Raw genomic sequence first — 25750 nt, 5'->3', positions numbered from 1 at the left:
GAAAATGGTTTGGGTTTGCCAAGTACTTAACAAAGAGAAGTCCAGCCTGCAGCTCTTCTTTGTTCTAACTGTAAGGAATAATGGGAATGTTGCTGTTTTTTTATAAAAATGCTTTTTACTGAGCTTTAGTTTCTAATGTGTTTTAAATATTAAGTGATGTTACATACCTTGTATGAAGTGTTATTTCTTTTGTAGGTATAGTTGGTGAAGCAGATGAAAATGGAGAAGATTATTATCTTTGGACCTATAAAAAACTTGAAATAGGTTTTAATGGAAATCGAATTGTTGATGTTAATCTTACTAGTGAAGGAAAGGTGAAACTGGTTCCCAATACTAAAATCCAGATGTCATATTCAGTAAGTATGAAAATAATTGTATACAGGAAGAAGTGTTTGTAAAGTTTTAACATCAAAAGTTAAGTTTTACAACTCCAGTAAATGAAAATGTAGCTTGAAATGGGGTGCAACAGAAATACTGCTCAGTATTTAATTTATATAGTAAAAATCTTATTAGACTATATTTCCCCAGTGTCTGTAAGTAAGCCTCCTGAAAACAAGGAGATTTACTTTAGGTCTGTAGTAATAGATACCTGTTATGCAATGGCAGGACTTACCAGTTGCTTCAGCAAAGTTTACCATTATAACTGAGCAGTTAGCTAACCCAGCCATGTATTCTCATGGTTACTTTTTAGCAGTACTCCTTGTCTTTCCTTTTACTGTTGCACATGAAGAGATGATGCTATGTTGAAAATTTCTGGATGAGTAGTTTACCATATTTTGCTTTATCAGCTGGAATAAGATGCTCTTGCAGAGTAAGAGCCCTTTGTAGCTGTCAAGTTAATTCTGTTCTATTAGGATTAAAAGTAATGGAAAGAAGAGAAACCTGACGTAGGTAGCCTCTCTCTTTGCGAGTTTCCTTTCCTGGTAACCAGAATGAGTCCATTGCTATTAGATAGTTTTGAAAGTTTTTCAAGCTCTGTGCATATGTACCTAGTACAAATAATATTTGCATAGCTGTATTTATAAAGAAACACAATCTTTGTCATAAAACTAATGCAATCTAAAGACAAAGATGTTCAGATTCTTAATTTATTTTGTCTAATTATTACCACATTTATGAGGTCAGAGAATTTAACAGTTAATAATCCTTGAAAACTGAAATGATCACTCTAAGTAAAGTTATAAGTTTTGTTAATACACAGAAAGGGAAGTTAGGTAGTTTTTTAATCATATATTTCAACTTCTCAGATTGGTAGTAACTTTCTACCATTTCTCAAATTTCTTATTCTTAGAGTGTAAATCTTCTAATTTTGCTCAGAGTATTGTTTACTCTGAGCAAATGTCCTTAATATTCAAATTTTTTTTTCAGGTAAAATGGAAAAAATCAGATGTAAAATTTGAAGATCGATTTGACAAATATCTTGATCCATCCTTTTTTCAACACAGGGTAGGTAAATTGTGTACTTTAAGACATTCAGTATGTGCTTCAATCAGTCACACAGTAAGCACTTGCCATCTATAGGGCACAGTGTGAGGGGTGTGAATCTCAAAGGTTTAACTATAATGCTGATTTCAGATGTGAGCTCAGAGGGCCCTGAGCACCTGTTAAAGCGGAGCTGCTGTCTTCGGGGCAAAAAACTGTGTTTGGAGAGTTGGAGGGGAAGATCAGAGTACAGTTTGGGACATGGTAGTTTTGAAGTGTCTTCAAGACATCCAGATGGAGATAATGATCAGCTAGTTGGATCTGTCAAATGGAGTTCAGAAGAGAGGCCTGGGCTAGAGATAGAAGTTTTGTGGTTGTTGGCATGTAAGTAGTAGTTAAAGCTGTGAGACTGAATGCAGTTACCAAGAAAGAGTGTATGGAAATAGAAGAGCACTAAGGACGGAGCACCGGGAGCAGTAGTGTAAATGTAGAGAGAAAAGCGAAACCCAGCTCAGAGCTCTGAAGAGATTCTTGTATGGTGTGAAAAAAGAATTGTATGGTATCCTGAAAGCCAAGAGAAGAAAGTCTGTCATGGAGGATAGAAAGATTAGTTCTGAATTGTTGCTGATGGGTCAGTAAGATGAATACTGACAGTAACTGTGGACTCATCTGGAGTCATCGGTGAACTTGACAGAGAACAAGGTTGGTATAGTAGCGGGGCACAGTCTCAACAGAGCTGCTGTAAGAGGGTGAGGGGAGGGTAATTGGAGGCAACAAGTCTGGCTATTAATGGGAGTGAAGAAATGGTACAGTAGTCAGCAGGAAAGATGGGATCAGGAGGGAGTTGGGGTGTTTTTTGTTTTGTTTTGTTTTTTGAAATGTAAGGAAAACACGTTTGTATGTTGATGGGGTTCCGTAAAGAATACAAAACTGACGATGCAGAAGATGGGGAGAATTAATGAACCTTTTTCCTTGAGTAGGCAGGAGTGGATGGGGTCTACTGTGAAGCATTGGGATTGTTTGTTATACAGTGACTTACAAGCACAGACTTAGGAGCTCCAAATGCATGTAAACTCAGTCTCTGTCATTTACTGTAACCTTGGTGAGAGGACTCAGTTCTTTAGCTTTGTTTCAACAGTGAAGCAAGGTTTATACTACCTTTCAGAGTTGTTGTGAAACTCCATTTGACCGTGTTTATAAAACCTCTGGTATAAAACCTTCCATAGCAGGTGCTCAGGAAGAAGCAGCACTGGTGGTGTATTAATCTCCACGGTTCAGTGTTTGTGGTAAACCTGGAGTGCTGCTTTTAGGATTAGCAACACTAGAGGGCGCTGGAGGCAGCACTTCATAGGGTCAGTCACTGCTGTGTGACATCTCATTGCTTTATTGTTTCAAGGAAGTATTTCCCTTGGTTAATAACTTCAGAATCATACAACATTTTATAATTTGGGGGATAAAGAAATATTATAAACTGTCAGGTTATTAGTAGTACATTATAATAGGTATTAAAGTTTGCATCTTTGATTAGAAAATAGCTTTGCCAGAAATTTTAACATTTGGGGGCATATCTTTCTTACTACCAAACAGTAACTATATAAAACTTCTTTTCAAAAATTTGATAAATTGACTGAAAAAAGTTATGAGTTGTGTGTGTATATATATGTATATATACACACATATATATATGTATATATAATTTTTTCTCTCTTGTCCTTTTCTGGGTCATTAATTTCCAGAGTAGCAACAAAAGCAAATCTTTGTAAAAACCTATTATTATATAGTGCATTTATAAATCTTAAGAGATACTTTTGTGATAAACTTTATATGTGAATAGTTTAGGTTTGATATGCAAGCTTCCTTGGTGGCTCAGAAGGTAAAGAGTCTGTCTGCAGTGCAGGAGACCTGAGTTTGATCCCTGAAGTCAGGAAGATCCCCTGGAGAAGGAAATGGCAACCCACTCCAGTATTCTTGCCTGGAAAATCCCATGGACAGAGGAGCCTAGTGGGCTACCATCCATGGGGTCTCAAAGAGTTGGACACAACTGAGCGACTAACACTTTCTCTTTGATATGTTAAAAAATAGGGAATGTCACTGTAAGTTTTAGAATAGAGAAGCGATATATGAACATGATGTTTCAGAAACATACTGGATTAGCTGTTACAGGATAGACTGAGAGGAAGGGGAAAGACCAAACATAAAGGTCATCACTAGGAGGCCATTAGAGCTATCAGGTGAGAGGTGATGGCTTGGGAATGGAGAGGAAGGGGGAAAAAATGAAATGAGAGAGAAGAGAAATTTTGAAACTATCCATAAGGAAGAATTTTGGGGAATTAAAATATAAAGAAATTGCTGGACAGTGCCACAGACATAGTTGGAAGTCAGATGTGCTGCGTCTGAACGTAATTTTTTGACAAACGTATGGGTGAAATCAAAGTCAAGAGCCTTGGGGATGTTGAGAACTATGGGGTACCTCAGAGTTCTCTGTACTGTGGTTAGGAAGGTAGCTCAAGTCCATGGCACCCAACTGTGATGGTTTAGTCTTGTCATTTTGATGAGGTTTTCAGGTTGTTGCTCAGTTAGAGGGAAGGGAACTAATATTTATTGAGTATTCACTGACCTGTGCCAGACAATGGTGACATGTGGCTTACATATATATTAAAATGTACAAATGACTTATGATATAGTATCATTTCCTTCATTTTTGATGAAGGAAAACTGGGGTCAGGGCCTGTGTTTGAACTGTGTTTTGATTCCAAAACCCATGTTCTTTCTCTGTAATACTGAATAGCATACTCCGTGTGGCCAAATTGTACTTTATTTGTACAATTTTATTGTGATAATCTATATATATAGTATCATACTTTTAATGCATCTGAAGCTTACTGGAAAGAAAGCCAATCCCTTTGATTACTCTTCTCTAGTGTATTTTAATTATGGATTTTCATGTAAAAGTTTTAGAAGATTTTTGTGTTTGGTTTTTTTTTTCTTTTGTGTAAACATTCTATTGTCATCATGAAACCTATGAATTTTGTAACTGGTATTTCTTGTAAGTAATACTTTATTTTCTGTTATTCTAGATTCACTGGTTTTCAATTTTCAACTCCTTCATGATGGTTATCTTCTTGGTAGGCTTAGTTTCCATGATTTTAATGAGAACTTTAAGAAAAGATTATGCCCGGTATAGTAAAGAAGAAGAAATGGATGACATGGTAAGCAAACATTTTATTAATACATTGTATTTACAAAACAATTTAACTCAAGTGTTTTTGAATGTTGGAAGTAGGTTTATAATCCTGAGATCAGCTGATCTTTAGAATTCAGAATTTTCAGGCTTTAGAAAGATATAAACTCCAATCAAATATTTTGATGTTTTTAAGTGCCCTGATTAAATGTCCTATAATCAAATACATTAATGTGTTTTCAGCAAAACATATGAATGTTCATCCTAAGTGGGACGAATAAAATAAGCAGTGTAAGTAATCTCTTGTTAGTTCAGTCTTGAGATTTGCCACCAGATATGTCCAGCTTGTGAAACAGACTCACTTTTCAGAGCTTTTGATTTCAGAATTGCAGCTAGGAGGTTGTTGACTTGTATTGGTATCTTTCTAATGCTGCTAAATATTGCATAAAATGAAGAGTGGCTGGAAGGATTAATTTACATTTAGTTCACATGGTTCAGAGGTTTGCTTTTGAAATTATTTTTACAAAATTATAGAACAGTGTTATAAATAAGCAAAAGTGTGTTTTGTTTGTTTGTTTGTTAATTTTTTTGACCACACTGCACGACTTGTGGGATCCTAGTTTCTTGACAAGGGTTTGAACCCATGCTCTTAACAAAGCACAGAGTCCTGACCATCAGGGAATGTTAATGACTAATCTTTTTTTTTTCCCTTTTTTAAAAATGAAGTGTAATTTACAATGTTGTATTAGTATCAAATGTACAGCAAAGTGATTCAGTTGTTAATGAATATTCTGTGTAGATATGCTCCATCATTAAATGAGCTTGGAAAACAGTTAAATTAAACTTCAGTATGCATATGTGTCTTGTGAAATATCAGAAGATACATGAACTATTTCAGTTCAGTTCAATTGCTGACAAAACATGGTCCACTGAAGAAGGGAATGGCAAACCACTGCAGTATTCTTGCCTTGAGAACCCCAAGAACAGTATGAAAACATGAAATATTTGCTGCCTCTCAAATATAGCTGACCCAGACCACTCCCCCTCCCCTGCCACCACCAAAAGAAACCCAAAGATTATCTTGAGGGACTGATTGATATTTCTTAAGAAACTCTGTTTTAGATATTTGCTTACTCAGGTTGAAAAGGCATAATTGAATGTTTTGTTTAAAAAAGCACTATAGACAGCATATTAAAAAGCAGAGACATTACTCTGCCAACAAAGGTCCGTCTAGTCAAAGCTATGGTTTTTCCAGTAGTCATGTATGGGTATGAGAGTTGGACCATAAAGAAAGCTGAGCGCCAGAAAATTGATGCTTTTAACTGTGGTGTTGGAGAAGACTCTTGAGAGTCCCTTGGACTGCAAGGAGATCCAACCAGTCCATCCTAAAGGAAATGAGTCCTGAATATTCACTGGAAGGACTGATGCTGAAGCTGAAACTTCAGTAATTTGGCCACCTGATGTGAAAAACTGACTCATTGGAAAAGACCCTGATGCTGGGAAAGATTGAAGGCAGAAGGAGAAGGGGACGACAGGATGAGATAGTTGAATGGCATCACTGACTCAATGGAGATGAGTTTGAGCAAACTGTGGGAGTTGGTGATGGACAGGGAAGCCTGGCATGCTGCCATCCATGGGGTTGCAAGGAGTAGGACATGACTGAGCGACTGAACTGACTGATAGACAGTTAAATAATATTTAACTATTCGATATATTCCCCATGTATTTTCTTAGGCTCCAGGCTATAAGGGGCATTTCTGCATTGCTAGGGCATCTAGTACTGGTTTTAATTTTCTCTTTTGCTCTCCACCTGGGCCCTGGTCATATGTGAGCCATAGTCATGATGTAATGTCAAGAATAGCATCTGTAGGTAATGTTCAAAGAGCCTCTGGGCTTTTCTCCCTGTGTTACCATTTCTTTTTGCTCCTAGACCTTTTCTTTTTCCATTCTTTGAGATTTTCTGAGTACAACCAGGAGCCACCTTTCTGAGTTTCAGTAATATCACACTTTATAACATAATAAGTTATAAAGGCAGAAATTATTTTAAATTTGAAATGTCTTTTCTTGATATTTTGAAACTTTTAACAGCTCTAAGTTTGTAGGGAGGGAACTTACAACTGTAGTTGTAATTTTTTAAGTTATTTTATGTATTTTAATTTCACTCTGGATTATTTTCTTTTCTCTCAACACGTATATATGTATAGGATAGAGACCTTGGAGATGAGTATGGATGGAAGCAGGTGCACGGAGATGTATTTAGACCATCAAGTCACCCACTGATATTTTCCTCTCTCATTGGTTCTGGATGTCAGATATTTGCTGTATCTCTCATTGTTATTATTGTTGCAATGATAGAAGATTTGTATACAGAGTAAGTTCATATGTTTATAACTTTATTAATTTTTCATTGTTCTTGAATAGTTTTAGTAATTGAACCTTTAAGTCAATCATATTAAATATCTGCTGATTCTAGTTATCTTAGAATTTAAAAAGCATAAGTGCCATGCTGATTCTAATTATCTTAGAATTTAAAAAGCATAAGTTCCATTATTGTAAACAAATAATGAACAGTATTCTGTAGCTATAATAAATATACTTTCCTGTTATCATCTAAAATTACTAACCTTATTGAACACTTTGCTTGGTTATAAAGATTGGTTTTCATTAGAGGTATGAGCAGAATTACAAATCAAGAGTTCTTTGACAAATTGAGTAGACACTTTTATGAAAGCTGAAGTCCAATTAGGTCTTCCTAAGAAGCACACAAGGATTACCCATTTACTGAGTTAGTACTTCATATTTGCCTCCAAAACATGGAGCTCTACAGAATAGAAGAAAGCATTATAAATAACACTAAAAAGAGTGGTGGAAAAAGCACACGAGGTTAGAAAAATAATTGCATGGTTTTTCCTTTATTCTGTCTTTACATGGTTTCTGGTACACTGTTTCTTTGAAGACAAAACCAGTTGCAAGAAATCTTTAATGTGAGGCCTTTGGATCCTAAGAAAAAGTAGTACATTCATGGAGATCTTAAGTCTTTATTGAGTAGTCCTATAACCTTGTGCTCAGAGAGCCATGACCTCAACAAAGCAAAAACACTCTGAGCCTGGGTGTAGATGCCGCCCTATGAACGACACTTGTCTCCTGTTACATCTCATACCCCTATTTCAGTTCCTGATGGTGCTTGCTTAGAAATGCCTGGCACTTGGTGGACAAGTGACAAATTGTTGCTGAACGCACGGCTCTTGCGTTACATATTAAATGTTTAACTGTAAATTATTTCTTGCACTGGACAGTAAGTTCTTTGAGAGTAGAGAGTCTTATCTTTGCATTCCCTGAGTACCTGAAGAACTTTGCGTATTCAGGTTTCTCAGTCAGTACTTATTGAACTGAAATGAATGATGTATTAATTGACAAAGGTATTTCTCTGTAGTTTGTTATATTTCTTTAATATAACCTTTGTACTTCAGTTACCACATAAACCTTAAAATGGCCAAAAGCTAAACTTCAGTGTTTTGTAGGTAGTTCTAATTTTAGGATATAATATATTTCAAGTAAATTAAATCTCAAATTCAAGAAAAGCTACACTGGTAGGCAGATTCTTTATCACTAGTGCCACCTGTGAAGCCCCTTCCTACATGAGACTACATCATCCTTCACATTAAATACTGGATTAAATTCATCACTATGGAATTGACGCTGACTATATAGTCACAGTGTTAGAATTTAGTAGTGGGCATGTATGGATGTGAGAGTTGAACTGTGAAGAAGGCTGAGCGCCGAAGAATTGATGCTTTTGAACTGTGGTGTTGGAGAAGACTCTTGAGAGCCCCTTGGACTGCAAGGAGATCCAACCAGTCCGTTCTAAAGGAGATCAGCCCTGGGATTTCTTTGGAAGGAATGATGCTGAAGCTGAACTCCAGTACTTTGGCCACCTCATGTGAAGAGTTGACTCATTGGAAAAGACTCTGATGCTGGGAGGGATTGGGGGCAGGAGGAGAAGGGGACAACAGAGGATGAGATGGCTGGATGGCATCACTGACTCGATGGACGTGAGTCTGGTTGAACTCCGGGAGTTGGTGATAGACAGGGAGGCCTGGCGTGCTGCAATTCATGGGGTCACAAAGAGTCAGACATGACTGAGCGACTGAACTGAACTGAACTGAACCTCTGCTAGGGGTTTCCCAGATGGTGCTAGTGGTAAAGAACTTGCCTGCCAGTGTAGGTAGACATGAGACACAGGTTTGATCCCTGGGTTGGGAAGATCTCCTGGAGGAGGAAGTGACAACCCACTCCAGTACTCTTGCCTGGAGAATCCCATGGACAGAGGAGCCCGCAGGCTGCAGTCCATAGGGTCGCACAGAGTCAGACATGACTGAAGTGACTTAGCACACACACGTGCAGCCTCTCCTAGAATCCAAATTTTCGCTTTGTTCTTTCTCAAATGTTAATGTTTCAGTGTTGGCAGTTCATTTTTTAATGCTGAAGCTGTTCTGCTTATAGACCTTCAGCTTTTAGAAATAAGAAACCGCACCTAATAGATGCTTATTAGCAGGCTAGTAGGGTGCAGTCCATGAGGTTGCTAAGAGTCGGACACGACTGAGCAACTTCACTGTCACTTTTTACTTTCGTGCATTGGAGAAGGAAATGGCAACCCAGTCCAGTGTTCTTGCCTGGAGAATCCCAGGGACGGGGGAGCCTAGTGGGCTGCCATCTATGGGGTTGCACAGAGTCAGACACGACTGAAGCGACTTAGCAGCAGCAGCATGAATTTTATTATTTAAGCCTGTCATTGTTATCAGTGGTTTTTCTACCATTTGAAGTGAACATACTTAATGACTTACATGATAAGTACTACACCTATGAATATTATTATGAGATCAAAGTGACTAACCTTACTGAGGTTCCATGTTAGTAGCTTTATGCTCATTAGCTCATTTATTCCTCACATCAGCCCTGTGAAGGGACTATTATCTTCAGCCCACAGATGAGAAAGGTGAAGCTCAGGGAGGTTGAGTAATTTGAGTAAGATAACACAGCTATTAGTAAGGTGTGTTAGTAAGATGAGATCTGAACCTCGACACTCTTCCCTGATAGCTTAGATGGTAAAAAGTCTGCCTGCAGTGTGGGAGACTGAGGTTCAATCCCTTGGTCAGGAAGATCCCCTGAAGAAGGAAATGGCAACCCACTCCAATATTCCTGTCTGGAAAATCCTATGGACAGAGGAGCCTGGCGGACTACAGTCCATGGGCTTGCTAATAGTCAGACACGACTGAGCAACTGACACTCACCGCTTTCACTCTGACTCCAGAACTTGTCTCTTAACTTTCAGTGCCCTAGATATGAAGATAGAGATAATAAAAATGCATAGTGATGAGAAAATGAAAAAACTTGCATGTAAAAATTTGTAAGACTCACTCCAGGAGTAGATATCTCAAGGATTCTAGAGGTTAAAAAGCAGATAAATGTATAACCTGAGAAAATTACTTTGTTCAATGATGATCATGGCAATCAGGGAAGAAGAAAATACTTAGATAGATAGAAGATCAGCATCAATGTGGATGTGCCAATTAGTGTGATATTAACCCTGGAAAAAGCATGGTGTTTAAGAAGGTATGAGTAAGTCTGGTAAAATGCTCTGCAGTGGTGGGATGGCAAGTGTAGGTAAGGCAGCTACTTAGATATCACCCTCTCTCCCCCCACCCCCAGTCTTAGAGAGATAAGCAAGGATGGTTCTCTCCTTCAGTAGATTTCTTCATTGTAGATGGAAGTGGTCTATTTTGGGTGGAAAATGCCCATAAGATGTTTTTGAAGAAAGAGATGCAAGGGTATATCTGATTTTTAAAACTGTAACTTATTCTCACAGTTCCACTTAGTGGAAATGTCTCTGGGGGCTGCAAATTTAACTCTCTAGTCATTTTGGACCCTTAGTCGCATGACAGCAGCCTGAACTCTGTCATCGTCTGTGTCAGTATCCACACACCCGGTAATAAGCAAAATGATCAATTTTTTAATGATAGCCTGGAAAAAAAAGTACTTGCAGTGTTTAATTATATTCTTGAAAAAACAAATTTGGCTTTTCAAACTGATTAACTTTGAGGGACTCACAATCTTTTAAACATGGGAAACAAACATATTGCTGCCACGTTTCTCTTTAGCTGTATATTTATGTAATTGAATATTATATAGTGTTTTAATGTACACATTACTTTAAGAAATTGAGCTTAAGTGTTTGAGCAGAAGAGTGGTACATGTTTCAAGACTGTGTGATGCCTTTGTAAGTCTACGTAGACGGACAATGGAATGTAATAATTATTATCCAGAAGATGGTTAATTTTTGAAAGTTGTATATCCTTCCAGAGCACACATTAGTGTGATATTCTTGTAAGTTGTGTTTAAAAGATTATTCTTTAACTCAAATTAACAAGGCTATATGTTCTGTCTACAGATTTTTACCTTCCTAGTTGTGGTGAGTTTCAGAAATGGTCTTTATTTTTAGTTAAGTACATGTCTGTATTATGGCAGATGATGCTGTCATTTTATTGTTTTAATATTTCTCTTTGCTATTAGGTATTTAACATATTTTTGTCCAGTTTTGTTCAATAGGAGAGTTGATCTGTATTGCCTAGATAGCATTACTGGAAGAAGAGGTTAGAAATTATTGATCAAAACAATTTTAACAGTATAAGGGAAACTACATAGAAGTCTCAGTACTATACCATTTAAAGTAATAGTAGTCATATAGGTTACAGTACTTCCCTTTTATTTCTGTCAGCAGGCAAGACTCTTAAGCAGTTAAACTATAAAGAGAAATATTCTAATTAATTTTCTTAACAGATGAATATTCTTTGCCATGTGATGTGATTGGTTCACAAGGTTGTGAAACAGTTTTAGTGCCAGCTTCTAGTATGTTTGCCAAAGAAATGTGAAATGTTTGTTAGGAATATTATGAAATTTAACTTCAAATTTAAAAAAAGTAGGATCAGTCTGTTACCATTTACATGCAATTTTAGCTAGAAATTCATTCACTGGGCAACCTTTTGAGGTCCGCTGAAATCCAGGAATACATTTTTTCTGTTACTGCTAAATTTGTCTTTGGTATTAAACTGATGCTAATGTGATAGACTGTATGATATTTTCTTTAAATCATTGGTTTTAGTTTATCATATATGTTGTTTTGCCTTTTTAGGAGGGGGTCAATGCTCAGTACAGCCATATTTGTCTATGCTGCTACATCTCCAGTGAATGGTTATTTTGGAGGAAGTCTGTATGCTAGACAAGGAGGTAATTTCTGAGTTACTGTTTGTGTTTTTAATTACAGATGCTAATATTTCACTGTGAGGTATATGGAGTTTACAATGGGCAGGATAGCCGTTATAAAGCCATTTGTTATCCAGTTTCACATAATCTCCACCAAACCTGTTACATGTTCTCATCTACTTTTTATGGAATCCTTACATTTTATTTCCTAAAATTATGAATAATTAGTAGATTATCTCCATTGTCCACTGTGAAGTTAGGCCTAAGGAAGCTGTGGGAGAGAATGTATTTAAGTTATTATTTTGCTTTGAGGTGTCTAGTTCCCTAGCAGTGCTCCACGGGAGGCTTCCTCATAGACTCTATAGCTTTACAGCTGACCATAAAGGCATGTTTCATGGTTTATGGATATATGTCTGGGCAGTGGAAGGCTAATAGGAAGGAAAGCTATTTATTTCTGTTGACCCTTAAATACTTATCAAAGGATCCTGTAGAAAGATTTTCTGTCACAATCTTTTGCTAAGGGAGCTTCATCTGAAATACCCCCTTGCTTCTTTACTGTTGTGACCTGAAAGTGATGGGTGTTCATGTATGATGTGAGGTTTCTGCCTCGTGGTGTTTCTTTCTGTGATGGCATTTAAGGTCTTTAAGTTCCTTTGTTTTTCCTATAATTGGTTGGGGTCAGAAAAGTGATAAAAGTAGTAGATTTGCATATTTCAGTTTATGAATGAAAGTTTGTTGAAAGATGTTAAAATTATATTCCTCAGAATAGAGACTTCCTAATGTGATTTTCCCAGCCCTTCCTAAGCAGTGTCAGCATTAGAGGATCCTGCCCTTCTTTTAGTAGGCTAGACATATAGGCTAGAGGAGCTCAGAGCATAGGATCATTTAAAATTCCCCCAGGATATCCTGATTTACCATGGCTTTAAAAAAAATTGGTCCTGTCGACTTAATGTGCTCTGTACTGTAAACAGATAATCCTTTGGATTGCCTGAAGGAGTATCATTGCAGATTCCTGACTGTTTTAGTTAGCTGTTCAGTTTCTCTGTTCTCCCTCTGGATATGGGAAATGAGTCTTAGCACACAGGTCTATCATCCTGAGGAAGTAAGGATGCCTGAGGTAATGCCTGCTTTGAGTTTGATCTGAAAACTAGTTAGGCTAAGAGCTGTACAGTTTATGGTCTCTAGAATAGTCTCCACAGCAGGAACAGGTTACTCAAAACAGGAAATTGAACATAAACGCGCTTTTAGTCTGATTGCAAGTGAAGAACACCCAACCAAACTTAACTTTACTACACTTGTTCTTGAAAGTTGGCAGAGTTCAGACTTAAGCGTAGGAGTATCAGATCTTACCGAGAGTAACCGAAAAGTTCTTTTCTGATTGACAGTGTCTTAAGGAGATCTGATCATGTCCATGTCCTACATTGAAAGTGTAGGAAAAGAGAGTGCTAGAAAAGAGTTGGAACTTAATAAGAGAAATAGCCACCTTTCAAACACTGATGTATGTCTGTCTACCTGGCTTCTCTGATTGTTACAGTTTCCCCTTTCTTTCAGGAAGGAGATGGATAAAGCAGATGTTCATTGGTGCATTCCTTATCCCCGCTATGGTGTGTGGCACTGCCTTCTTCATCAATTTCATAGCCATTTATTACCATGCTTCAAGAGCCATTCCTTTTGGAACAATGGTGAGTTGCTCGAATCTTACTTTTAAACTGAGAGTATATTGGTGATGGACAGGGAGGCCTGGCATGCAGTCCCTGGGGTCGCAAAGAGTCGGACACAGCTGAACTGACTGACTGACTGATAAGCATTGTAATATGAGGTCTACTGTCTCTCCAGGGTACCTCTAGACTAGGAGGTACCTTAAGTATAATAGCTGCCTTTTACTATTTGCGGCCAGTCCCCACTCAGTCCTGAAAAGTTAGGTAAAGAAAATTTTTTCTTGATTTTGTCAACCAATGAAGTGGAAGGTCAACTTAAAGTAAGACAAAAGAGAACACTGTTTATTAGAAATGAGGGAAACTGGTGAGTATGTTGCAGAGGAAGGATGATGACACACAAGAAACCGGGGTGTGTTAAGGTGATCGTTGAGTGCAGTGAAGTGAAGACTGCCTCTAACTTTTTTTTTTTTGGTAACTACTATTTTTAGAACTTCACAAAAGCATTTATATTAATATTGATAACTTACATGCTATAAATATTAAAATCCTATTTTATATCTTACATGTTATCACAGAGTTTGAAATGTTGTAAAATTTTTAAATATATTAAAACTAATGCACAGGAATACTGGTGCTTTATAGAGGTAACTCACAGTCTTTTGATTCTTCCAGTTGTTATCATTTTACTAGAAACAGAATTTTAGGCCTAGAGTAGACTTTAGTCTTGGTGTACACTTGTGCAGACATGCACACACACATACACACACACATGTAAGTTGCAAGGTGGTTACTGTTTTTCAGAGAGGTCATATAAGGTTTAACGTCATATAGATTTAATGGCAGAACTGCAACTGGAACCCATATCTCTGTCTGAATTTTAACCTTGTTTTGGGTTTCTTTCTATCATATGGGAGTTATTGAATGGTCTGAGAAAAGTCCAAATGATTGGTTGTTTTACAGTCAAAGTTTTTCAGAGATACCTTGCATATGTGTTTTTATTAAATCTTTAATAATTTTTATTTAGGAATATTTTGCAGATTGCTTCAAAATTGGAAGCTTTTTTTGGTTTATATTTTGTTTTTGCAAGCCATGGATACTGATAATGGTTAGGAAAGGGTAAAAGAATTAGTAACATTGAGAACTGGAAAATAATTTGCTTTATAGTAGTTCTAGGCCATCAGAAATTATATAGAGTCAAGTTACTTAGAGGTGATCTGCCAAATGAATTACTATCATAGTGCTTTAAAAACTAAAATTCAGATTCCATTATAATTTTTACTGTAAAGTTTTTAATTTGTTATGGTAAAAATGTTATTTCAAAGTTGCTTTGTTTCACAAAAATTATAAATTTTGCCACTCTGTAGATGGGGTTTTAAATGTTAATGTTCAATGTAATTTACCTTTAGATACTTTAATAATTACTGATTACTCAAATATAGTATCAGACTCTATGCTGAGCAAGAGATGATCTATAAAATTGATCTTTATTATATAAAAGACTGACTGTTGGTGCTTAGCATCCTCCTACAATGTCCTGGTCTTAATGTCCTGGTCTTTGTAATGAAGGAATACTCCTTTGAGGTTGTAATCAGGTGTTTGGTCTAAAATTTTTTATTCCTTTTAAGAGTATCAGAATTTGTTTAGAACATGAAATGTAAGAATTGAGATATTTGACCTAGTTGTCCCTTAAGTGTTAACTACTTAAATTTGTATTTTAAGTTATTTGACTTGTTGACAATATGAAGGAAATGGTTATATTATTCTCATAAACTCCATGGTCCCCAACCTTGGATACACATAGAATCACTTGGAAGTTTAAAAATTTCAGTGCCCAGGGCTTCATCCTATGCCAGTTTATCTGTCCTACTTTAAACTCAATCTCTAGTGTTTACCTGATTCTAGTTCTCAGCATCTGAGGGTGGATCTGTTAGCTGTAAAGTTCCCAAGTCCCAAATGTCTGATAAACTGGATCCCCGACTTTATTACCCTCATTTAAAATCAGAGTCTTCAAATACTCCTGTATACTCTTCCCCAGGCTTATTCTGTCCCCTTCCTTTGATCTCGTGGCTGTTGAGCCCTTTCTCTGGGTAATCTTCACTCCAGTTCTGTTTTCTCAGAGAGTCCACAATTGAGGGCTTAATTCATTCTTAGTAAGAATGACTTCAGCTTCTGTGTTGCCCTGTAGAGGCACCAGAACAATGGGGATTTGTCCAGTTGGAGTCTGGATTTTTGTCAGAATACTTCTGTTGTCCCCAGGACTAGCCCAAGATAACATTGAAAGTGGGAGAAGTTTGTCTCTGGACCCCAGATTCTCTGATCGTATGTACCTGTATGTAGAAGCCATTAAATCCATGCCAGATTAAACTTGTTGAGTACTTGTCAATCTTAGCAGCTTATTAAAGGTAAAAGAAACATAAATAGAGGGTGGTAGCGGTAATCTAAGCTAATGTCTAGCGTCTCGTCTTAAGGCATGATTCCTAGAGAATATTACAAAACTCTATAAGAGAGCATTTAAATGAAATTTGGGGTCGAAGATGGTTCAGAGATGAACATACCTGTTCCTGAAGTTGGCTTATTCTGGCCAAGGTACTACAGAGAGTTGGAGAGAGTGTACTTCAAATTAAATTGAATCTGGTAAAGTAAAACCTTTTTCCTTTGGAATTTGTTAAAAAATGATTTAAGTGCCATACCCAGAGTTTTTGGTTCTGTGAGGGTTTCTTGGGAATGAGGAAAGGTTTGCCAGGGTATTCTGAAAAAATGTTTTAGGCATCAGGTCTTTTCTGGGTTGTAAATCTTAGATTCTTGGTGGTGTTGGAGGTTTTCAAAGGACAGAGAACCAAATTGCAGTTTTAAACTCATGGAGACAAAGTAGCATAGAAACTGATAACCTTTCAATCTAAATATCATTCACTTCAGAATGCACTGATAGATTCGTGACTTATCATACTTCATGATTTTGTCTCTCGGTAGGTAGAATAGTTGATGGAGAAGTAACAGGTCATGAGCCATGTTTATCATTTTAAGGTTTGTTTTATCTTGGGAGAGGAAATACCAGAAATGTGCCCTAGGTTTTAGGAAAAAGATTTCACAAATATTTAGGGAAATGCTCTCTCATGATCCAAATATTTTACCATAACTGGGAAAATGTCATGAGAATTCAAGGGTCTCAGAAATGAAATTCATGATGTATAATCAGAAATTAACACAGTGAGGAAAGAATGGAGACGAAGATTAATGGATGGGTGCTATTTTGTGATCTCTCAAAGGTTATGAGAAGAGTACAATCAATTGACCGTATATCTGTGTGGATCTATTTCTGGACTTTCTTTTCTACTTTGCTGTTGCATTGATTGATTTGGGTTTGTTTGTTTGCTTTTCCAATATCATACTGTGTTGATTATTGTAGCTTTACAATAAGTCTTGAAATCAATTCTTTTTCAAAGTTGTTTTGGAGTTTTTAGGTTCTTTGCATTTCCCTGTAAAGTTTAGAATTGGTTTGTCAAATTGTACAGAAAAACCTGATTAGAATTCCATTAAATCTGTGGATAAACTTGGAAAGAATTCACATCTCAACGACATTGAGTCTTGACTAATGAACATGGTATATCTCTTGACTTATTTAGACATCTTTTTCTTTGTAATGTTTTGTAGATTTTAATGTTCTGGTTTTGTACAGCTTTTATTGAAATTACTCCTAAGTATTTCATATTTTTTTATTTTATTTGTAAATGGTATTTCTTAAATTAAAAATTTTGGTTGCTTTTTGCTAGTGTATAGAAAAACAGTTGATTTATGCATATTGGCTTTGCATCCTGCAACTTGGTTAAACTCACTTATTAGTTCTCATTTCTTTTTTGTAGATTCCCAGAGATTTTTTGCATATATTGTTGTGTTGTCTAAGAATAAACAGTTTTACTTCTGCTTTTCTAATCTGTATACCTTTTATTGCCTCACTGCACTGGTTAGAACCTCTAGTTCTTTTCTTTTTCTTGCCTTATTGTACTGGCTAGAACCTCCAGCACAGTGTTGAACAGAAGAGGTGAGAGCAGACTCTTTATCTTGTTCCCAGTCTTCGGGGCAAGGTATTCAGCCTTATGCCATCAAGAAATGTTACCTCTAGTTTTTTCATACATGTCCTTCATCACATTGATGAAGTTTCCCTCTATTCCTGATTTTCTGAGTTTGTTTTATTGTGAAGGGAGGTTGTCTCTTGCAACAGTTTTTTTCTGCACCTTTTGAGATGATCTATGATTTTTCTTTTTTTAGTCTGATAATATGGTGGATTGCATTGATTGATTTTTGAATCTTAAACCAATCTGGAATTCCATTGATAAACCTCAATTTGTTATGATGTGTTATCCATTTTATATATAGCTTGATTTAATTTGCTAAAATTTGTTCTTTTTGTTGTTTTGCATCTATGTTTATGAGAAATATTGATCTGCAGTTTTCTTATGTCTTTTTTTAATGGTTTGGTATCAGGATATTACTAGCTTTATATTGGATTGGCCAAAAAATTCATTCAGATTTTTCCATACCAGCTTACAGAAAAGCTCAAACTTTTTGGCCAGCCTGGTAGAATAAGTTCTTAACTTCAAATCTAGTGTTTTCTTCTATCATAGTATTGAAGTTGTCAGGAATCAGAATGAGAAGTGTTGAAAATATCTATAAGATAGGCTTCTTATAAGTATTTGTGTTTGAGTTGGCAGTGTCCTGTTTATTAGGTTGATTATTGTCAGCATGCTTAAATTGAAGCTAATTTTTATATACGTATAAAGGTATAAAATGTATAAGTAGAAAAGGAGTGATAAAAATTGTCTGCTCTGAGCACATGTCAAGGAAATACCTAAACATAATGACTGAGAAGATGATGTATTTTCTGAGAATCACCTTGTGCTAAGTTGATTCAGTTGTGTCCAACTCTGCAACCCCATGAACTGTAGCCCACTAGGCTCCTCTGTCCATGGGATGTTCCAGGCAATACTGGAGTGGGTTGCTGTGCCCTCCCCCAAGGGATCTTCCCAACCCAGGGATTGAACCTCAGTCTCTTATGTCTCCTGCATTGGCAGGAGGGTTTTTTAATCACTGGCACAACCCGGGAAGCCTGAGAATCACCCCACCTGTAAGCAATTACTGTCTTTCATCCTCAGACAGTGAAATCTATATCCTTTAGCATTCCAAAATAGCACATTTTAGCCTGCCTTTTCCCTTTCCATTTCACTCACACCACAGATTTCCTTAAAAGGCCAGTTTGGAGACAAAGATAAAATAATATTCACAATCTTGACTTGTGACTGAGATTGAGAATACTTGAGCAGTTGGTACATCTTCGGGATATTAAGGAGTACGCAGTTTTTGTTTCTAACTTGTTCTTCTTGTCGCTAGGGGACGCCCTCAACCTGGAGTGAGTCCTTCCTTTCCTACTCCCTGTTTTCACTTTACATTGATCCATGAACAAAGGCAAGAAGCTCTAAGGGAAGGCCCTATATTAGTTTGAGTTCCAGGGTTTTCACCAGTATTTTAGGCTAATAATTTTTTAACTCTTAGTTGCTAAATTTCAAGTTAAATGAAAGCTTAATGCAGAAGCCCAAGAAAGAAAGCAGATAATAAGCATGATTCTATTAATATAAATAAATTTTGCTAATTCAGTACTTAACATTTTAAGTTTAATGAAGCCAAGAAAATTGTGATGAATGCAGACCTAATATCAAGGGGTAAGATAACATTCTTCTTTAGTAACCAGTTTATTTGGTTGAGTATCAGTACTGAGAAAAATTCTGACTTCACAGATGATTTAGTTCCCTGTGACTCTTTTTTTTTTAACAGCTCGCCTTGCAGTCTCAGAGTATTTCTTCAAGTAAACTCATCCAGAACTAGGACATAAAGGAGCAGGAAATTGGTTTTACAGTTTAGTCACTAATAGTTTCCAACATACTGCTCGCATTTTTACCATGTATTAAAGTCAGGAAAAGGGGGAGGGGGAATTAAACAAATATAAACAGTTGATAATGTCTTGAGACTGTTTATAGGTTCCTTTATTGACTGTTGTTAATGCTTTGACTGAGCACACAGGCAAGGTATGCCTTCACTTCACCTGCCACCTAATTGCGTATGACATGCATGTACTGTAGTGCATTTGCTTATAAAGCTTTTAATGAGCAAATATGTGCAGGCCAGAATTGGCTGGGAGTGGGGTATGGGAAGGAAGAACAAAAGACCAGTGTAGGCCTTCCTAATCAGTGATACATTTACTAGGAGTCCAAAGATGTATATATACAGAGATAGCAGAAGAAACTTTATTCTGAAGTTTGCGTGAAATGAGTTAACCTGATTGTGGTATCCAGGTATTAATATTTGGTATAAAATGAATTTGAGTCTGTTTATTTAGTTGTTCGGAGAAGGCAGTGGCACCCCACTCCAGTACTCTTGCCTGGAAAACCCCTTGGGGGGAGGAGCCTGGTAGGCTGCAGTCCATGGGGTTGCTAGAGTCAGACACGACTGAGCGACTTCACTTTGACTTTTCACTTTCACTCATTGGAGAAGGAAATGGCAACCCACTCCAGTGTTCTTGCCTGGAGAATCCCAGGGACGGGGGAGCCTGGTAGGCTGCCGTCTATGGGGTTGCACAGAGTCGGACACGACTGAAGCGACTTAGCAGCAGCAGTAGCAGCATTTTGTTGTTGTTGTTCTTTATTTTTATTTTATTTTTATAATTTATTTTTAATTGATGGATAATCGCTTTACAACACTGTGTTGGTTTCTGCCATGCATCAACTATTACTCAGCCATAGGTGTACATCTGTCTCCTCCCTCCTGACCTTCCTCTTGCCTTATTTTTTTTTTACAGTTAAAAATAATTTTTTTAAAAAGCTGTTTTCAAAAGGATATTCAAATCAAGTGCTTGTGGAGTTCCTAACTAAAGCTTTTTCAGCAGGACTTGAGGGCTCTGTGGGACAGAGGAAACTGCTTTGCCAGACCATGTCATCCCACATATGAGTGTTTTCTCAACAACTTCTCTTCAGGCCTTGTTTGAAATTAGAGTTCTGGTAAATTAGGGAAAATATGTAGGTCTCTATTACAGTGTTTTAATATTTATGAATTTTATATATTTAATGGTAGCAAAATAATAATTTAAAAAACAACAAAAATTGAGACAGAATTCAACCCCTAAATATGGGATATGTATAATTCACAATATATCCTAGTATTTAAAATATCTTTAAAACATCTGCCTTTTTTTATGTTTCACCTTTTCTTATTATTCATATAAGCAAAAATGCATATTATTAACAGGTCTATACGGAGATACCACTGATTTGAGTTTCTAAGTCTGAGCTTTAAAATGGAATGTCAGAACTCTTAACTCTCCTACTTTTATACAAGTTTTGCTGGGCTTCCCTGGTGGCTCAGATGGTAGAGTCCGCCTGCAATGCAGGAGACCTGGGTTTGATCCCTGGGTTGGGAAGATTCTCTGGAGGAGGACATGGCAACCCGCTCCAGTGTTCTTGCCTGGAGAATCCCCATGGACAGAGGGGTTTGGTGGGCTACAGTCCCTGGAGTCACAAAGAATTGGACACGACTTGAGCGACTAAGCACTACCTGAAAGGAAAATGTTGATACTCTTTGGTTTGTTTGAATACATGCAAGCACACATCAGGATATAATGAAGATGTGGAGTTTTCAGTAATGTTGCTTCCAGGTAGATTCTTTCCTTCTCATGTCATCACTGTGGATTTTCTACCCCACACCTCTTCATTTCTCTCACAATTTTCTTCACAATTTCCATTCAGCTTTTCTCTCACTTTTACTTTTTATTTATTAGAACCCCAAAATATATATTTGAGAGATACTAGAGGTGATTCAGTTCTGTTTCAGTTCCAGAAGTTCAGAGTGAACTAATCCTAATTTACATGCTGGCTGGAAGGAACTTGAGTGTGTCTTCGTAAGAATACAAGTTTATATAAAAAAGAAAAAAATCACAAAAATAAATGCTTCCTTAACTTTGGTTCTAGAATCTCTGTATGGTCTCCCCTGTAATGTTAGACTTTGGATTACTAATAGGCAGAGAAATACTCATTTTAGTAATATACTATATGCACAAATAGTGATGTTCTCTTATTTGTAAGATCCTAAGGCACTGTAGAATAGAAACGAGCAGACAGAATGAGACAGGAGGTCTGAATTGAAATCTTAGTTTGGCTGCCTACTAAACTGTGTGATCAAGGGAAGTCATGTAGCCTCTTTGTCTCATTTTCTTCACCTGGGAAGTAGGAAAATAACACTTGTAAAGGTCCTTGAGCTTATTAGGAGCTCAGTGAAGTGCAGGCAAGTAAATAAGTTGGTTATAATGATAAAAGATAAAGGATATGATAAAATCATGACAGCTGAAACTGAGAGAAAAAAGGACTGTGGCAGGGGCAGTGTGAAAGAACAGGAAATAACAGGAACCACAGTTGATAGGAAATATGGTTTAACTTGTATTTAGTTTAATTCTAATATTTTAAAGCACATTCTTTTCCTATTGCTATTAGTATGTATTCTGCACAATTTTAACCCATTTTGAATTTAAACATTTTCTTTTATAATCAAATTGCATTTAAATTTTTCTATCCTTTTTGTTTTTGTTAATATTATTGTTCTCTGAGTAATCACACACATCTTAATTTAATTTACAGGTGGCTGTTTGTTGCATCTGTTTTTTTGTCATCCTTCCTCTAAATCTTGTTGGTACAATACTTGGCCGAAATCTATCAGGTCAGCCCAACTTCCCTTGTCGTGTCAATGCTGTGCCTCGTCCCATACCGGAGAAAAAATGGTAAAGAGAATGTTAAATTTTTTTAATTGCTTCTCACAATATATAAATTCTTAAGGCTATTGCATATACATAACTTTTAGAATTGGCATGTATTTATAAGTTTAAACTTAACATTTGTCTTTTTCTTTCTCCTTCAACTTATATTGTTAGGAGTGGTAATAAATGATATCTTTATTTTACTTTTTGAATATTAGTGCCATTCACAGAGAAATCAAATGCTTTGGTCAGTACACTGTTTCATAGAGGGGGATAGAACCTAATGCAGCAGCTGTTGTATTACTGCAGCCTATAAACCAAATCTGTTTTTATAAATAAAATTTTGTTGGAATATAGCCACGCTTGTTTGTTCCCATATTGTCTGTGATTGCTTTTCCACTATAGCATCAGAGTTAAACAGTTATGACAGACACCAACCATTATCACCTGTAGAACAAGAAATATTATCTGAGCCTTTACAGAAGAAGTTTGCCAACTCCTGGCTTACAGTTTCAGTGTCCTTTCCACATTTTTTATTCAAAACAAAATTGACACACATTTAGCCATATATATTTTGAATCAGGTGAGAGATGAACTGGGGCTTCCCAGGTGGCACTAGTGTTAAAGAATCTGCCTGCCAATGCCAGAGATGCGAGAGGCCAGTTCAATCCCTGGGTCAGAAAGATCCCCTGGAGTAGGAAATGGCACCCCACTTCAGTATTCTTGCCTGGAAAATTCTATGGGCAGAGGAGCCTGGCAGCCTCCAATCCATAGGGCCACAAAGAGCTGAATGTGACTGAGCACATAATTTACTGACCTACATTCTTTATCTTCACTTCTGGGATAATATAGTAATCTCTTAGATACAGTTTGTCATTTTATGCACAGAGTGTGTTTTTGAGGATCTCCCATAATTCAAGGTTTAATCCTGACAAAAGGTGACAGGTATTTCTGTTTAACAGCTAAAGCTATTCTTCTACTGCAGTAGTTTATAGTTTATAGTTCATTTAGTCAGCTTTGAAATAGTGATTCTTGATGGATTTTTAACTTGAGATGGTTTATATTTTTTCAACCTTGGACATAAAATGAGATATCACTAATATATTTATATTTCTAATTTTTGTAATTCAAATTTGAATAAAATGTGAACTCACTGTGTATATGTTTTGCCCTTTTAAATTAGTATATTGAATGGTTTAGTGCTGATTTATGCCATTCTGCATTCTTTATTTTACTAATTCTTCTGGACATAAATAGAACAATCTTACTGCATATTTTTTTATTTCCCATCTCGTTTAAACAGCTGTATGGTAGACTCTACATATTCATAATAGGGGATATATATTGAAATGCTTCTGTTCATAGATATTTTGCTATATTATAAATATTACTTATTTTCAAGTACTTATACAGTCTTTTGAAGACCTGGAGGTATGTAGACATTTGTAGAAGTGGAAGCTGGATAAAATAGCCCCATAGTTTAAAGGAGAATGATCTGTTCTAGTCTTAGGAATTATACATGTTCTTTTTTTCCTCTTTTTTTTTAGATTAGTGCTTATGAGAACGTCTGTAGTCTGTGTTTTAAAGTCAGTTTTATCTTCTTCAAATTCAAGATTAGCCTGTTAAAGCCCATTGATAACCTGATCTTCCTTCACTCATTACTGAGGAGGATAAGATTAAAGGAAAAGCCTAGTCAGAAATCACAAAAGTTCCTCTGGGTCACTAGGCTGGTGAAAGAGAGGAAGGAGTAACCTGTACCCTTGCTAACCATGGGTCACATTTAGGTGTAGGAAAAGCTCACGTGTCTCTTCATTTTCTACATGTCATTATATGGGAACCGAAATCCATATCCTAGATCTGACAGGCAAGTTGTTTTTAACCTCTGTGGATCTTGACTTTTTATAAAAGAAGGAAAGGAGACAGGATAAATGATCTTTAATTTTTTTTTTCAACTCTCAAACTCATTTTCTTCGTAATTTTGTAGTTTGTTCCTGTCAGAAATGGTAGTTTGCTGTCTTTTATGTGCTGTGGACTGTGCCAGGCACTGGGAATACCTAGATGAATAGCTTCTGCCTGCCAGAGTTTATAATCTAGTGAGTAATTATATAAGTAATTAGTATAGTATAGTGTGGTAAGTGCAGCCTTGGAGTTACGTACAGGAGGCAGTGGAAGAACGCACCTCTGCCTGGGAGACTTGGGAAGGGCTTTATAGGGAGAACACTTGAGCCAGTACTTGCAGGAAAAGAAATATGAGACAAGGGAAGGCATTCAGGGTTGGAGAATTACTGACTGCAATCAGTAAATATTTGTTGAGTGAATGAATGAGGTTTGAATTTTATTTTTGAGTCATTCTGTGATTCCTTTTATAACTTAGAACTCATAATACTTGAATAGTATAATTCAAGCGAAAAGGAAATACTGAACCAAGGAAAGTGTGAGCAAAGATACTGGCAAGGCCGCAATTTGGGAAACATTATTTCAGATGGGGGAGGCAGTTTCAAAACTTATATTGGCTTTCTGTAAGTAAAGGACTACAATTTTTAGAAGTTACTGGGAAGTATAGATCAGGAGGAGAAAGAGCTTTTCTTGAGTTCTGCCAGTAGCAAGAATTTTTGTTCCTGAAATTCTTATCTTGGGCTTTAATGCCCAAAAGAATTTTAACTATAAAATTCTAACTATGGCTAATTTGAAATCCCCTTTCAATATTGTGCCTCTTTGAATTTTTGTTTTTCTCTTTACTGGCTTATTTCTGTCCTTTAGATTATTTTTAAGTACCAAGTATTCTGATTCCTGTTATCAGAGTTAATATAATGTGGAAATCATACTAGAAGTTTACTGTTAATTTTAATATTTTCCAGGTTCATGGAGCCTGCAGTTATTGTTTGCCTAGGAGGAATTTTACCTTTTGGCTCAATCTTTATTGAAATGTAAGTTTTGGCAATGTATTTATGTTTCAAGAGATTTCATTGTAATAAAATACAGGAGAGATAGGAGTTAGGGTGGCTCCCCCTTCCCTCGCCCAGAGCCCTGCTTAGACGCTCCTCGTAGGTGCTTTGGTGAAGCACCTGTCATGGTGTGTCATGACTGTCCCTCTACTGATGTTTCTCACTAAACTCATCTCCTTGAGGGTAGAGACTAATTCTATTCTCACTGTTTCTCTAATATGTGTAGCGCTTCTGTAAATATCTGTTGAAAGAATGGGTAATAGATAAGGTAACTAACAAGCAGAAGGGAACAAGAAAAAGAAAAGAGGTTAAAAAAACCCTTTTTGTTTTAATGATTGCTTCGTGACATTGTACAGGAGACAGGGATCAAGACCATCCCCATGAAAAAGAAATGCAAAAAAAGCAAAATGGCTGTCTGGGGAGGCCTTACAAATAGCTGTGAAAAGAAGAGAAGTGAAAAGCAAAGGAGAAAAGGAAAGATATAAGCATCTGA

General features: G+C 36.6%; 1 protein-coding gene across 1 annotated transcript in view; it reads left to right on the top strand.

Moving 5' to 3' along the window:
• Positions 1-25750, top strand: part of TM9SF3 (transmembrane 9 superfamily member 3) — a 49862-nt gene that overhangs the window by 15761 nt on the left and 8351 nt on the right. Inside the window, exons 3-10 of the mRNA XM_010833036.1 lie at positions 196-356; positions 1369-1446; positions 4500-4631; positions 6808-6974; positions 11793-11887; positions 13415-13545; positions 22197-22336; positions 25171-25239. Of these exons, the coding sequence (XP_010831338.1) occupies positions 196-356; positions 1369-1446; positions 4500-4631; positions 6808-6974; positions 11793-11887; positions 13415-13545; positions 22197-22336; positions 25171-25239 (973 nt within the window). The remainder of the gene's footprint in view (positions 1-195; positions 357-1368; positions 1447-4499; positions 4632-6807; positions 6975-11792; positions 11888-13414; positions 13546-22196; positions 22337-25170; positions 25240-25750) is intronic.

Source organism: Bison bison, unplaced genomic scaffold (assembly GCF_000754665.1).
Source record: "Bison bison bison isolate TAMUID 2011002044 unplaced genomic scaffold, Bison_UMD1.0 scf7180017862979, whole genome shotgun sequence".
NCBI classification, from domain to species: Eukaryota; Metazoa; Chordata; class Mammalia; order Artiodactyla; family Bovidae; genus Bison; species Bison bison.
This window is presented reverse-complemented; position numbering and strand designations above follow the sequence as displayed.